The sequence below is a fragment of the Pleurodeles waltl genome, chromosome 1_1, assembly GCF_031143425.1.
Source record: "Pleurodeles waltl isolate 20211129_DDA chromosome 1_1, aPleWal1.hap1.20221129, whole genome shotgun sequence".
Lineage (NCBI taxonomy): Eukaryota > Metazoa > Chordata > Amphibia > Caudata > Salamandridae > Pleurodeles > Pleurodeles waltl.
In genome coordinates, this window is record NC_090436.1 from 603520282 (window position 1) to 603536545 (window position 16264).

General features: G+C 43.6%; 1 protein-coding gene across 2 annotated transcripts in view; it reads right to left on the reverse strand.

The window, feature by feature from the left end:
- The window catches only part of PJA2 (praja ring finger ubiquitin ligase 2), a 215857-nt gene that overhangs the window by 56579 nt on the left and 143014 nt on the right, over positions 1–16264 (reverse strand). For both annotated transcript variants that reach the window (XM_069226383.1, XM_069226393.1), the window contains exon 7: positions 2039–2153. In XM_069226383.1, coding sequence (XP_069082484.1) covers positions 2039–2153 — 115 coding nt within the window. The remainder of the gene's footprint in view (positions 1–2038; positions 2154–16264) is intronic.

Consider the following 16264-nt stretch of genomic DNA (forward strand, 5'->3'; position numbering starts at 1 on the left):
AACGTGACAGGAAGCATCAAATGGGCAGATCAGTTGACGCCCAACAACGAAAACAAAAACAAAAAACAAAGAACCGACTAAAGAACATGGAAGAAAGTTGGAAAATTCCTGACCCAAAAAGTAGATGGTGGAATAATGCACAGCATGTGAATTCAGAAAAGTTTCACTCTGCAAAGACATAGGTGCCATCAGTATTCATTTTTCACTCTGCCTACTTTGCTATATGAATTGGTCTATACTCTCTACTCAATGAAATACCACTGTACAGTGGAGCTAAGCTGTTGGCTCTTGGGTTCTTGGAAAGCCTACAAACCCTATATCCCTGCAACCAGGGTCTAGTGGATGTAATGGCACATTGCTTTTGTAAATTGGCTATTGTTAAAAAAAAGTTACAGATGAAAATGTATGTACAAAATGTTTTGTTCCTACTCAATTTCAGAATTTCTTTATTTCAACAGTTATTTTTCTTGGGAAAACATTGAGGGATATACACATATGTGACCCTTTGCTGAATTCCGAATTTTGTCTGCTTTTCAGAAATCTATAGCTTTTCTGGAACACCCATGGGTTTCACCCTGGTTTCCACCACAAACGAAGTAGGTTGAGAGCACAGAAAAATAGGGAAAAAAGGCTACCTCTCAAAAAAAATTCAAAACTGTGATACAAAATTAGGTTTTCTGATTCAGCTCTGCATGTTATGGAAAGCTGGGAAGATGACGACTTTAGTACAGCAAACCGTTTGTGGATGTCATTTTCAGGAGAAAAAAACAGATACTTATCTGAAGCACTTTTCCCCCTATTTGTCTCACATAACTCTAAATGTTGCCTATTTTCTTGGTCCTATCCAGGTTTAGAACTGGTACCATATGCCACCTTCTAAGGTTTCCGGTAGAACAGTATAATAACGACTTAGTCATTTTAGATTTTTCAGCAAATAATCGGTATACAAACATGTTTTAATGTTTCTGTTAGTAGTTTAAATGTATTATTTCCACAAATAATTTCTTTTAAAAATACAAATATAAAAACATATTTTCTAGACACACAATTCTCAAATCAATAAAACTTAAAATCATCTAAACATAAAAAGGTAAAGTTAATCTTGTATCAATTGAAATATCCAGCAGTATTCATTTTCCATACAACACGGAATACAGTTAGCGTTTCGATCACATGTCAATACTCTGACCTGCAACTAATAAACGTCAAATTATCGTCTGGTAGAAAAATCTCAAACTATATTAAAACACCCTTCTTTGTATTTGCTGAGTATAACTTGCAATTGCATTATCAAATGACTAAGTTGCAAATATAGCGGCTAGGGCGTCATTGCGTGTTCTTCTTTCATACTTCCTAAGCATATAACGCAATATCTTTTTTCTTTCAAACAACAAAAAGAGTGCACGCTACGAAAAGACATGTTAAGGAACATTTCATGTGTAAATCACAAAAATAGTATCCTTCTGCTTACACAGCATAATTTTAGGAGATGCAGATCTGCGCTCAGTTACCTTCAGTTGTTACCTGATCATCATGTGTCTCGAGCAGTAGGACTTTAAAATCTATTGCGTGTAATCCTCAATCAACCCTTTTTAAAAATGATTATTGCTGTAACTGCTGTTTGTGAGACTTCTGTGATTATATTTGTAATACCTGAATAAAGTTTACTATGTCACTCAACAATCACCTATGATGATCAAATAATCCCGGGGAGAACAATCATTTTAGGGAACGAAATCATGTTGCTTTGCAATGGTAAGAATACTGATGTCCAAACCTAGTCAAATTGCCAGGTGAGAGACGCCTTATCACTAAAGCTCCACATTCAAGTCTCTAAATCGAAACAAAGTATTACTAGCATGGGCACAGGAGTAAGAAAGATGGCTGGGAAAAACTCTGTGGGTAAAAGGAAAATGTAGCTTTAATAGCGGCGTTTTATCCTATAATGTATTACTTCCATAACCCAGTAAATAAGAAAAATGAAAACACACAAGGACTGTATGCACATCTCTTCATTATAAACCTGTTTAGCTCTTACCATTGTGGTCCTCTGTGATAATGACCTGGGGGAGACAATCTATGCTTTCTTTACTGGCTGGCGGATGGGCTTGTTCAACATCAACTGAAAGGGATTCTAAATGGGCCAGAGCAGTCTGCAAAAAAAAAGTTGTGAAAAAAGATCAACACAAAATAACATATCATATCTGTGTTGCATTATTCAATACTGTTAAGGTCTCCAGCATTGTATCTTTTATAGATACACACATTTGAATTGTTCCCCCCCCCCCGTCAGGATGGGAAACCCTTGTGGTTTAAAATAGCAGCAATAAACATGGTAGTGTTTGTTTAGTAGTTCACTCACGTTATTTAAAAGCACAAAAACTTCAGCATGTCAGCTGAATGCACCAGCCCTTTCACTCACGCTAGAGGTGACCACACCTCCGATTTTCAAACCAAAGATCAGCAGAAACCAGTCGTCCTCTGATGGAGACAGGAATGTGGGTGGCATGTTAATCTATGAAGAATACCAAAGTTGGAGAATTATAGATACAAGTAAGTAACCTGTTTGTTCTCTAGCACTGGATCTTTCACAGATCCACATGCTTTAATTAAAATGGTTAACAGTCTACAGAACATTGGGACGCAGACTCAACGTAACTAAGCAGGATGCACAGACCTGCTTATCCCACAAAAGAATCTGCTGCTACATTTTGTGAATGTATGCATGTTATTCCAGGTTGCAGCTGGGCAGACGTTGTGCAGAGTCCTAGAAGGCGGTCATTGACAAATGTCTTGTTGAGTGTACCATCACTCTTCCTGTAAAAGATGCGTTTGTCTTTTTGCGACGGCCCCGATACAGTATTGAAAGCCATTTCTGTGGCCCTCGTTAAGAGAGGTGATGGCCTCTTCCAGGCTGGTTGGACACAAATATCTGGCCCTACTGTCTTAGATCTTTACTTTGACGAGAGTAAAATTTGAGGCACCTGCATACATCCAGAGAGTGCTGGGGCTTCTTGGCATTGGAAAGAGGGTTCATAAAGAAGAAGAAATGGTTTCTTACCTGTAACTCCAGTTCTCTCGTAGGGGTATTTCCATGATAGTCATAAGCACTGAATAGTTCCGCGCGCCTGCGGGGACCCCGGAGCACTGTTGTGTAGTATATTCTTAAGTGCAATCATCAGCTCCTTGACAAAAAGGTCTGTGAAAAACACTTAAGAATAACAATGTGCAGCCTATGTGAACAGCTACACAGGCCAAATTGTTAGAAGAAAAAAAACAGTTGTAGTGTAAATTTCACGTTTAAACCTCTATTTATTCTATAAATACATAAATAAATACATTCTCATATTTTATTTACACCTCTCATGAGAATAAAACAATGTAGGGCAGTGTAGCCCATAGGCTGCCATTATACAGAATGAAAATAGAGCTGTGCCTTTAAGAAAGTAAAGTCTTCCTGTTTCCCATCATGCACAGCAAAAGGCAGTTGCCTCAGTTCTTTTTTGGAGGCTATTAACCTGACATGAAGAAAAAACAAAACATTTGTTGGAGTACCAACCTCCATAATATTCATGTTCTATGTCAACTCCACCGGGGAGGAGGGAGGGTTGCTTATGACTATCATGGAAATACCCCTACGAGAGAACTGGAGTTACAGGTAAGAAACCATTTCTTCTCTCGTAGGGGATTTCCATGTATAGTCATAAGCACTGAATAGAGTAGCAAGCCCATCCCCATAACCGCGGTGGAGTAGATATAAGAATACTGAGAAAAACATGAATCATGCAAACAAATTCTTGAGCAAAGCCTGCCCAACCTGAGCATCTGCCCTAGCGTCTGTATCAAGGCAGTAATGCTTAGTAAAGGTATGGACCGACCTCCAAGTGGCAGCCTTGCATATTTCTGCCAAAGGGACATTTCTCATCAAGGCTACAGTAGCTGCTTTCCCTCTGGTAGAGTGGGCTTTTGGCCTACCACCAAGGGATTTGTTTGCTAACTGATAACATAACATTATACATGAAACAATCCACCTGGATAAAGATTGTTTAGATGTACCCAAACCTGTTCTGATTGGGCCATAGTTAATAAAAAGCTGTTGTGATTTTCGTAAGCTTTTTGTCCTGTCCAAGTAAAATTTCAATACTCTCTTTACATCCAGAGAGTGCAGAGTTCTCTCAGCAGGAGTAGCTGGATTCTGAAAGAAAGTCGGTAATGAAATTGTTTGGTTCACATGGAAGTCGGAGACTACCTTAGGTAAAAATTTTGGATGAGTTCTCATTACCACTTTTGCAGAATGAAAAACCGTGTAGGGTTCCTGAGCGCAAAGGGCCTGGATTTCGCTGACCCTACGCGCTGAAGTGATTGCCACCAGAAAAGCAGCTTTCCATGTGAGATGTTGCAGCGATGCCTTATGTATTGGCTCGAATGGCGGCAGCATCAGACGTGATAAGACAACGTTCAGTTCCCATGGAGGAGAAGGCTTTCTAATGGGGGGAAAAACCTTCTTTAAACCTTCTAGGAAATCCTTAATAATCGGAATCCGAAAAAAGGAAGTTTGTGAAGGACTCTTTCTGTATGCTGTGACAGCCGCCAAGTGAACTTTTATTGACGACAGTTGTAAGCCCGATTTTGCCAAACTTAACAAGTATGGCAGGATAGATTGTTCTCCACAGGAAACCGGGTCAATGTTGTTGTGTAAACACCAAATGCAGAATCTCTTCCACTTGCTTGCATAGGCTGATCGTGTGGAAGGGCGCTTTGCTTCCTTCAGAATTTCCATACAATCCTGAGGTAGGTTCAAGTGTCCATATTGCACTAGCTCAGGAGCCATGCTGCCAAACTCAACGATGAGGGGTTGGGATGAGATATCTGCCCTCTGAACTTCGTGAGAAGGTCCGGACGATATGGTAGCCTGATGTGTGGTTTGAGTGACCGGTGAAGAAGGTCTGGGAACCACCACTGGCGTGGCCACTCCGGAGCAATTAGGATCATTTTGGTCTGAACATTGGACAACTTCTGGAGGACCGCCGGAATCAGGGGAAGCGGTGGAAAGGCGTAAAGAAATGCTCCTGACCAGCTTATCCACAGGGCATTCCCCAGTGTCCCTGGATGGTAATATCTGGAGGCGAAGTTTTGGCATTTTTTGTTTTCTGGGGTTGCGAATAGGTCTGTAGAGGGGGTACCCCAGAGTGCGAAAATGGAATGAACGACGTCGTCGTGTAGTACCCATTCGTGGTTCTCGTCCATTACCCGACTGAGGGCATCCGCTTGAACATTCTGGATGCCGGGCAGGTGAGTTGCCACTAGTGACAGGTTCCTGGCTAGAAGCCAATGCCAGATTGTCTGAGCCTCTCTGGATAAAATTCTGGACCTGGTGCCTCCTTGTTTGTTCACGTAGTACATAGTGGCCACGTTGTCTGTCTGGAGAAGGAGAGTTTCCGTTCTCAGAGAGGGAAGGAAGGCTTTGAGCGCAAGGTGGACTGCGCGAAGTTCCAGCAGGTTGATGTGATAGAGACTCTCTCTCTGTGACCACTCGCCTTGGACTCGAAGATGTTCCATGTGCGCCCCCCATCCGATCAGTGACGCATCTGTTACGATGGTTTGAGATGGGGGCCGTTGTTGGAACGGAATCCCCACCAAGAGATTGCTGGGTAAACACCACCACTTGAGGGATTGTAGGGTGTGAGGAGAAAGAAGGACTTTGTTCTCCCAATCGTCCCTCAGTTGACACCACTGATCCTCCAGGTTTTCCTGCAATGGTCTCATATGGAGGCGAGCATTGGGAACCAGATGGATACAAGACGCCATCGAGCCCAGTAGAGAAGCTATTATTCTTGCAGTGGCTTGAGGTCTTTCCTGCAGTTGTTTGCACTTCTGGAGAATCGATAACCGTCGTTCCTCCGAAGGAAACACCTTTCCTAGCCTGGTATCTACAATGGCCCCTAAGTAATGCAACCTCTGAACAGGTGTTGCTGTAGATTTCAGGAGATTGACTTGAAGACCAAGTTTTTGCAGCAGTTGTAGAGTCCATTCGAAATGTTGCTGTGTCTCGAGACAACTGGAGGCCTTTATGAGCCAATCGTCTAGATAGGGGTAGACGAATATTCGCTGTTTCCTCAAGTGGGCGGCTACTACCGCCATGCATTTGGAAAAAGTTCTTGGCGCTGATTTTAGGCCGAAAGGTAGAACTGCAAATTGGTAATGGCGTTTTCCGACAGTGAACCTTAGGAATTTTCGATGTTTCTTGGTTACTGGGATGTGAAAGTAAGCGTCGCAAAGATCTATCGCACATAGCCAGTCGCCCTGACGTAGATGTGGATAAATTTGGTGTAAGGCTAACATCCTGAATTTTTCTTTGCGAATCCATTTGTTTGCTGTCCTCAGATCTAAGATGGGACGAAACTCTTGTTTGTCTTTTTTCGGTACAAGGAAATATCTCGAATAAATCCCCTTCCCTTGCTGGCTGATGGGAACGGGTTCTATGGCTCTTTTTTGCAATAGGATATTGACCTCTAACTGTAGAGCTTCGAGATGGCGGTTGGCTGTTTTGGGTGGAACAGATGGTGGAGGACTGGTGAATCTGAGAGCGTAACCATGTCTCACAATATTCAATACCCAGGCGTCTGTTGTGATGCGTAGCCACTCGTCCAGATGATTTGAGATACTTCCCCCTACCGGAGTGGATAACGGAGGAGGGGGAAGCAAAGATTCAGGGCTTAGACGTGGGAGCCTGTCGAGTTGCCTGAGTTTGAGGTGTTGAACGACCCCTTGTCGACCTTCGCTGAGTAGAGAAACCCCTTTGATACTGCTGTTGTTGCTGTTGCTGGGGGCGCGAAGACATCCAGTGTGGCGACTGATACCGGTGGGTGAAAAGTCGTCGTTGATATGGCCGGAAAACCTTTCTTTGTTCTTTCGGTCTTTCCATCCCTACCGCTTTCAAGGTATCTAGTTCAGCTTTCATTCTAGCCATCTCGTCATCGGCATGAGAACCGAACAAGGTGGAGCCCGAGAAAGGCAGGTTTTGTATTCTCTGCTGCGCTTCAGGTTTGAGTGATGTAAGTCTCAACCATGCATGCCTTCTGAGCGCTATCCCGTGTGCATAATTGTGTGCGGATAGCACCGAAGAGTCAGCTGCAGCACTTATAATTTGGTTAGACACCATGGATCCCTCACCCACGACCTCCAGGAAATCTTCCCTTTTATCCTTAGGAAGATGTTCCGCAAACTGTATTAAAGAGTCCCAGAGGGCACGATCGTACCGCCCTAATAACGCAGTAGCGCTGGCTGCCTTCATCGTGACGGCTGCAGTAGAGCATACTTTTCGTCCTGCAGCATCTATCTTTCTGCTCTCTTTATCTGGAGGTGAAGAAGAAGATGGTGAGGTTGAATGCAGTTTCTTTGCCGCTACTATGACCACCGAATCAGGAACTGGGTCCGACCTCAAGAATAGAGGATCTTGTTCTGGTGGACGATATTTTTTAATAAGTCTGGAAGGAGCAGACTTTGTTGCGGCCGGTGCAAGGAAAATATCCATTGCTGGTTCAAGGAGACCTGGAACCAGTGGAAGCAAAGGTCTGGAAGATGTCCTGTGATGCAAGGTCTCGAAGATCACTGACGTCGATGGGGCAGGTACCGCCAGCGGGATGTTCAGCTTGGTTGCCCCTCGTACTAAGACCTCCTGGAACGTATTCACATCATCTATGGGGGACACTCTCGGGGACGGTGAGTCCGATAGGGTTGGAGAGTAGTCCCGTGTAGACGAAGAAGAACGCCTGTGATGTGAATGCTGAGATCTCTGTGGGTCATGACGGTGTCGAGAGGAAGAAGAGCGTCTAGAGGAATGTCCCGAACGTCTTACAGACCGCGTTGGAGTCCTCAAAACAGACTCTACAGGCGGAGCCGGAAGAGGCGCCGTAGGTGTTACCGGCGTCTGTGGCAATGGTGATTGTCGAGGAGAGAGTTGTGGAGACGCTGGAAGGAGGATGATTGAAGCCGAGGATTCTGAGGTTGTATAAACCCTCCTAGGTCTTTTTGATTGTCTCGACGTCGACACACTCCTCGACGTCGAAGTACGGTGACGGCGAGTGTCCTTCGCCGTCGATTCTTCTCGCCGTTGAGAATCTCTCGACGACGACCCTCGACGTCGCCGTGATGACGGTGAACGTCTACGACGTCGAGCACCCCTCGACGTTGATCGATCTCGCCGTTTCGACGGCGAACCGGATTCAGATCTCCTCGACGTGGAACGTCCTCGCCGTGTCGACGGTGACCCAGATCTCGACGGCGAAAGTCCACGCCGTCTCGACGGCGAAATCGTCGTCGACGGCGAGCGATGTCTCTTTCTCGCCGGCGAACCACTCCTCGACGGCGAGCATGTTGGCGCCGTTCCTTGCCTCGACGTCGACGCCCTCGACGTCGTCGGAGACCTGTGCCGTTTTTGAGCCGGTCTGGTCGGAGTTATAGAGGAACCAGTGTGAGCCCTGGTAGAAGACTGACCTTCTCCTCGCTCTGTGGTAGAATGACCACTTTTCCTCCTGTCCTCTTTCGCCTGGAGTCGGATCTTCTCCCTGTCACGAAGGGTCCTTCTGGAGAAGGTTTTGCAGATGTCACACGACTCCGGTTTGTGGCTGGATGGAAGGCAAATTATGCAGACCCGATGTGGATCTGTTTTGGCCTTTTTTCTGCCACAAGAAGGACATTTGTCAAACAGTGAAGGCATTTCTGAAGTAGAAAAACCTCAAAATTCTGTCAGAATCTAACAGAAAAAAGCAGAAAATTATCACTCAATGTTAAAAACGTCGAGTGAAAATGAAATTCAAAAGATTTTAAATGAATTTCTGTCACAAAAGGATTTTGTGAGGTAGAGCTCAATGCTTCAGGGTCCTGTCAGAAAGGAGCCGGAAAAAAGAACTGAGGCAACTGCCTTTTGCTGTGCATGATGGGAAACAGGAAGACTTTACTTTCTTAAAGGCACAGCTCTATTTTCATTCTGTATAATGGCAGCCTATGGGCTACACTGCCCTACATTGTTTTATTCTCATGAGAGGTGTAAATAAAATATGAGAATGTATTTATTTATGTATTTATAGAATAAATAGAGGTTTAAACGTGAAATTTACACTACAACTGTTTTTTTTCTTCTAACAATTTGGCCTGTGTAGCTGTTCACATAGGCTGCACATTGTTATTCTTAAGTGTTTTTCACAGACCTTTTTGTCAAGGAGCTGATGATTGCACTTAAGAATATACTACACAACAGTGCTCCGGGGTCCCCGCAGGCGCGCGGAACTATTCAGTGCTTATGACTATACATGGAAATCCCCTACGAGAGAAACTAAGAACATCTGGCTCACTGAGTCTGCAGGTCCCTGGGCATTAATGGATTTGAACGCAAAACCACCTAATCTTTTGAGAGAAAAAAGGGGCGGTGAGAGGGGGTTCCTTGACAGTGCATGCATCTCACTCACCCTTCATAAACAGGCTGGTCATGGCAAGACACTATGCAGATTTGTAGGAGAGCAACTACAACTCTGCTATATGAAAAGGATCAAATTAGGCGCTATGATGCATCTGAGAACATTGTTGTAGTCCCACGGTTCCAGTGGCTGTCTCACTGGATGAAAGACTGGAAATAACTGTTTCATAATTTTTAAAAAAATCTATTAACAGAACAAAAACGGACCATTTGCAAATTGCAGCTATATGGACTTTGACAGAAGTGTGTTTGAGGTGTGATTTGGTGAGATGTAATAAAGATGGCAGCATATGATGAGGCTACACTGCCAGTGCATTTAAGCTATCAACTGCACACCACAAGCATAACATTATTCATTTTGACCTGCATGCTTGAATGTGGGGGGTGCCTAAAATACATCAAAATATCTCTAAAGTCCCTGGCCAGTTGACCAAACTCTGTCATTTCGGAGGCCAAGAGGTGCAAGGATTTCAGGTCGTGGTAGAGATTTTGTACCCTTTGCTTTCATAGGAGCTCGAGGTGGATCTTTAGCAAAATAGGAGAAGCATTTGAGAGATATAGAAGATCAGTATCCAATAAGATTTTGGCCAGCCAGTAGCAATCATTATCACTTTGCATGGATCCTTCTTGGCTTTGCTGAGAACACTAGACACCAGAATGGCAGAAAAACTTAAGTAAAGATGTTGAACCGGCTCATCAAAAAAGCTTCATCGTATGTTCCCTGCTGATAATGCCTGCCGGAGAAGAGATATTGCTTCTTATTTTTGGTCGTGAACAGTTCTGCTGATAAACTCAGCCTTTGAGCAGTTGCAACAACTGGTCAAAGAGCAGCTACCATTTGGGACGCTTTGAGAAAGACCTGCTGAAAGCCACTGGCTGACTGTTGAGCAGACCTGGTAAGTGTTCCATTTTCAGCCCACCAGTGTTGCTTATCGTCCAGCCCCACAGCTGCTGGGCCTTTTATGAAAGAAGCAAAGCATTCGTTCTGTCCTACTTCAATTTACAGTGCACTGAAGACGTGCTGTCTGTCCCAGTAAGAATCATGGTATTCAGAAGACAAGGAAGAAACACTTGAAGGATTAAACGAATGGCTCAAAGATGGGAGGACATTTATGTCAGACGTTTCTTTGACCACCTCCTATGTATCATCACTCCTGCATGTGCACGCCTCATCCTTTCATCAATGCACTACCATAACTATTAGGTGCTGCAGACTTTAAAAAAGCAGGCCTTTTATAAGACAGTCTGGCATTCTCCACCAAACCAGGGCTCATATTTAGCGATGAATATGACATCTTCTCTTCCTATGATCCTGTATTCTGCTGCCAGTGACTGCCTAACTCCTGCTGGGCAAGTCAGCACTGTGGTACTTATGAGACGAAGGCTGGCATTAGCTCCAGAAGACACATGTACTATTATTTTGGGACAACAGTGTGTTGAAATGGTTGTGGCGGAAGCCACCAGCTTGGTCATTTGATCTGGTGAGGGAAATGCTTTCCCTTCTGAAGTGCTGAGGTGTGCGCCAAGGCAAGTCAGGATACCTGCTGGTGACTAGGATGATTTGGTCTCGTTAACAGAGAGCCTTAGGCTATAGAATAATGGCAAACATGGGTAATGGCAAACAGTCATTGAGCCTTCTCTCTCTATTATTGACCCTGCCATAAGCAAGTCTTCTCAATATGGCTACACTTGGCGGCCCATCTTGTGTATTGTGTATGTGTGCTACAACCAGTACTAGGCAATTTGTGAAGAATTTTGAGGCCAGCATAAGGCTGAATGCAAGGGCTCTGACTTAAAGGTGCAGTCCGTACAGGCAGTAACTATTTTAGATACTACCTGTGTTTCTGATGAACTGGGATATGAATGTAAGCATTTTAGAGGTCTAAGGACATGAGGAATTCCTCTTCTTGCAAAAGAGAGGACCTTCTGAAGAGTGGGGTTCCTAAAGTACCGAGACTTAGCTTATCTTATTTAATTTCTCAAAATCTAAGTTGGGCCTTTTTTTGCGATTGCTTATAGTTTTGTCACTGACACTTGGAATACCAGCAGCCGTATAATCTACAATATTGGCAGTGTTGTGAGAAACCTCACCTGTACAAATGTGCTCTCCTGCGGTCTCAAAATCTAGAGAGTCTGTGAAACCCAAGTGTCAGTAGGAGACTGGACACTTTGAAGTGGATCACCTTGCTGTTTGCTAAAGAGAGTCTAGTATTCAAATGTCATATCCAGCACTTTTGCTTGCAGCTCCAGGTGAAATCAAGTGAGCTATAGCTATTTCTGAGAGAGAACTGCTGCTCCCACTATGCTGAAGGAAGGTCACATTGGGTACATCCATGACTGTATCAATAATAGTGGCTGAGGTATTTGCTCCATCCCTTATTACCACTCTGCGTCTGACTAGTCTTCTGCGTTGACAGCAATAGACCCAGGGAGTGTGGAAATGTCACTCCATCTTGGTCAGTTATAGCAGCTTAAGATGGGGTAAGGCATGGCCACCCTGGTAGTCACTGAAACCACAAAGCTAGCCCTTTTGCTCAAGATATCGATATGTTACTCCTTCATATCTGCAAGCGTGGAGGGATTTATGATAATGTTGTACAGTTTTTGCTGGGCAGGCGCTGCAATAAATTAATTTGGGCAAGGATGGCTTCTGCGGGGGGCTGGAGGAGTATCCTGCGAGTGATATTCTTTTTCCAAATGTAGGACCTACAGATGGAATGGCAGCTGGACTCTTAAGTTTTACCTCCTCTTGCCAAACAACATGAAAAACAGGAATTGTCTTTATGGACTTTTTTGGCTGTTCCTTGAAATCATAACATGATTGGTCTATTGCTGTCATGGGGAGAGCAAACGTCTTTACAGAAGTCCAAGAAACTCTGATAGGTCTTCAGTCGGGTCATTAGCCACAGCATGTGTTTCTTGTGGCCCAACTGCTAAAAGGACCTCCATCGTCCTTCATCAGTTTCTGGTTCCAAGGGATCATATGACTGTCCATCTTTCATACCCTGAGGTTCCTCTTCACTCTCACTCTTAGCGAGACCACCCATTCCCCTTGGAGTGAGAGGAACAAAGGCCCAGGGGGCTACAAGTGAATCCAGTGCATAGTCTGATATGGTAGTGGAGGCTGTGGAGATAGAAATGGATTCATGAATGGATGTTGAACTAGCCAATAAGTTTTGACAGGTGGCATAGACTGCATTTAGGGTGTAAATGGAATAGCCCAAACTTAAGGTATTGAGGGGTGAATGGTGCTATAGATAACAGAGAACCTGTTGATGAGGCAGAAACTGTGGTGGGCAATTGAACAATCTATTAAGGGACAGTCAACGAGATGACCATTGATGATGCAGTGACAGTCGAAGATAAGGTGGTCAATGGTGGCTTGACAGTGGACAGGATTCTGCTATTAAATGACTACCTTGGTTCAAAAGGAGGAACCCAGAACATGTCACTATTACAGACAGAGTGTTGTGTTCTACCGCAAGAGAGGTGGAATGATTTTTTGAAACAGGTGCTTCTCTAGGGAACACCGCAGGAGATTCCAAATATTTGCTTTTGTGGAAGATGTAGTCGGAGCACCTTTCAGAGAATTATCCCCTGAGGAAGGGGAATCTCCAGTATTTGGGATATCGCTCTTGTAATGTTAAAGGAACAAAGCAGGCATCTGTCTCTGTCACAAATGGTTATTAAAGAAAATGTTTTACAGGTAATGCACCTGGGGGCTTTTGTGCTGAACAGAGGCTGTAAATACATTTGATTCACAAATAGTTCAACAATCCACAAGTCAAATATGCCCTAAAGAGAGATTTCTTCTTCTGTGGACACCACAGCATTGCTACAACAGCCTTCCCTGCCCCAGATGCTAAACACACACCAACTGCATTGTAATATTCGAAGCTGTTTCTGGGAAAGGTAAAAACCTTTTTTTTATTAGGGTAAATGTAGCAAACAGGGTGAAGGACTTTTTCACACACTGTGTGGTAGAAAATCTGAGCTATGGTGGACTCTGGGGGAGTGAGACTTGGTGCATTCACTGGAGTGGCTTCAGTTTGTGAGCTTTTGAATTAGGTTTATCTCTTCAACACTGTTCTTAGGCATATGGTAATTTTAACTAAGTATATTGCTATTTTAAACTAACTAGGATGCTCAGCCTGACAATGGAGAATAATTTAGGCATGTGAATCTATAAAAGATCAAACACTGGAGAAGAAACAAGTAACTTACTTTTAAATATAGTTGTGAGGCTTCAACTTCTTATAGATCTACATGCAGTGCACTATTTTGCTATCTAACGGTTGGGTCTAGAAACCCTATTTCATTTTGGGCATAAACTAGAAAAGTCATCATAAGCTTAAAGAATTAGGTAGCGGTGATCCTTGATGTTAAGGGTGAATAATGTGTTTTCTTGGATTGGAACTTTCTCTCAGATCTTCCCCTATAAGAGTCTTGGACAGAACAGAAGGTTTATTGGTCTTCCTGTTGTATAGGCAGGCTCCTATCCTACAGTGTGTGTAGCTTGATTGCCTCCCTGTCCTTCAAGATGTGCCTGGACACCCTGACAATGCCAGATAAACATTTCTAACAGGAAGTACCAGAACTCAGTTAATCTAGGGTCATTCCGTCCCACAGGGAAAATTTTAATATCCGCCACTGACTTGCCTGGTAGTTGGAAACGCTTGAGCTGTCTCCTCTCCTATTCTTTTATAAATCTAACCAATGTACATGCTTCATCCCATCTGCCTAACCAGGCCATGAGCTGGCCTGCCTTATTACCAGTTTCTTATTGTCTCCTTTGAATGGCAATGTACTGCTTTTTCCTAGTCCTCACCTAGCCATGGTACTTCACACATTTCAATTTAAGTAGACCTATTTCACTTGCAGTTAGGAGTATCGTAACACTCTCTCCCTTTCTCTGACCTTTTCTTCTCTTCGTGTGATTGTTTATTCACACCTGCTTCTTGGTACCCACCACCGCCTCAGCCCTTCCTCTAAAAATTGTCTTGTAGGCTTCTCATAGGCACTACAGACGCCTGGACTGTTATCTCATTCTTAAGAAAGTATTGCTCCATGGCCTCCCTTAGCAACTAAGTCCCCCTCTGTCGCATACTTCCAAGGCATTCAACCTCCTGGTCAACTGATCCATCTCAAGGTCAAAAATAGTGAGGGTGGTCAGATAGGCCTCTGACTCAGTACTTCACCCTTTGTGTATGTGGGAGTTCCACGGCTGTTAAAATATAATCCAGTCTAAAAAATGACCTGTGGGCTCCAGAAGAGGAGGACTGTTGCTCACCATCAGGGTAGCAAGCACAACCAGCATTCAAGAGGTATATGGCATTGGCAAACAGTACAAACTTCATGGAGATTACTGCCCCTTTCTGGATCGGTGGTTCTGTCCACAGCAATAGGGATTAAGTTGTTAAAGTCTCCTCCTACATGTGGTATGTTTGCAGATCTTTCTAGTGGCAGTGAACTTTGTTTTCCTAGTGTAGCCCTTTGTACATTCAGTGGGACATATTCACTGAAAATTGTGCAGGTCTGGCCACTCCACATCCAAGACACTGCAAAGGGGACTGCTTTGTTTAACAGCATAGCAAATGCACTGGATCTCCTGATAGTCTGTGTGAGCTAGTGGCCTCTTCTGCTGCCACACCAGGAGGGCACATTTGGTTCCCACCAAGAGGGTTTCCTGAAGTAGAAAAAAAAATCAGGGCCAATCCTCAACCTGGCCAGATAGACTAGCATACATCTGAGGTCTGGGGTGCACAGCTTGGGCTCTATTGTTTCAAGTATCTTTTTGGAGTACCCGTCTTTAGGTTTAAGAAGATTCAAATCGTCTAACCTTCAAAACTTCTTTCTCAGACTTTTCTCACATGTTGCAGGATTGAGACACTGTGGCAGAAGAGAAACATCTTTAGGTCTGGCATTAGTCAAGACCTTTTGATTTGACTAAAATTACATGCACAACTTACTTACATAAAAGGCTTACAGTTGTCTCTTTTCATACATTGGTGTGTAGTTGTACAATTCAAATTTTGTTTCCGCCCACTACAGCTTGGCACTATGGGTCTGCCTACTTCAGCCATTGGTTAACTTCACTTTACATTACTGCATTTTGCTCTTTTACAATAAGCACATCTGCACACAAGGTAATTCCCTTCAGTGTCAGTATTTTTACTTCATAATTACTTTAGTGTTGCATTTGCGTTTAGAGCCAGAGGTGAAAGGAGGATGCTTTCTACCAAATGTTAGAACAGGCCACATTCTACGCTGCCAGTGCTGTTGTAAATTCCTTTTGGAGTGTCCCTTGTGAATCTAACTGCTGGTATTGTACAGCATAACAGATTGTGTTCATTTGAAACTTTTCTGTATTATGGTATCCTCCTTTTATTATGCATATAGTACACAAATTGAAAGCTTTGATATTATACATGGGAATTGCTAAGAGGACAATTCTTCAGAACACATTTACTCTCCACTCAATTTGACCAATAGTTCTTTTTATAATCTTCGCCGAAGAAGAAAACCAACATTCACAGTGTTTTATTTGCAGCACTTGCTACTTTTTTTTTTCCTTTCTGCCTCACTTTCTGACCACCTTCTTTCCTGCCTTCCTTTTTTACTGCCAGCCATACTTTCCTACTGCCTGTCATCTTTCGTTCTTCATGTCTGCTATTACGTCTTCCTACCTCTCTTTCTCCAATGCAAGAGGCTGGCAGCCAATGGCAGGACGATTTTTAGGTCTGTGTTAGCCAAGACCTTTTGATTTTAATACATTTATGTGTATCATCA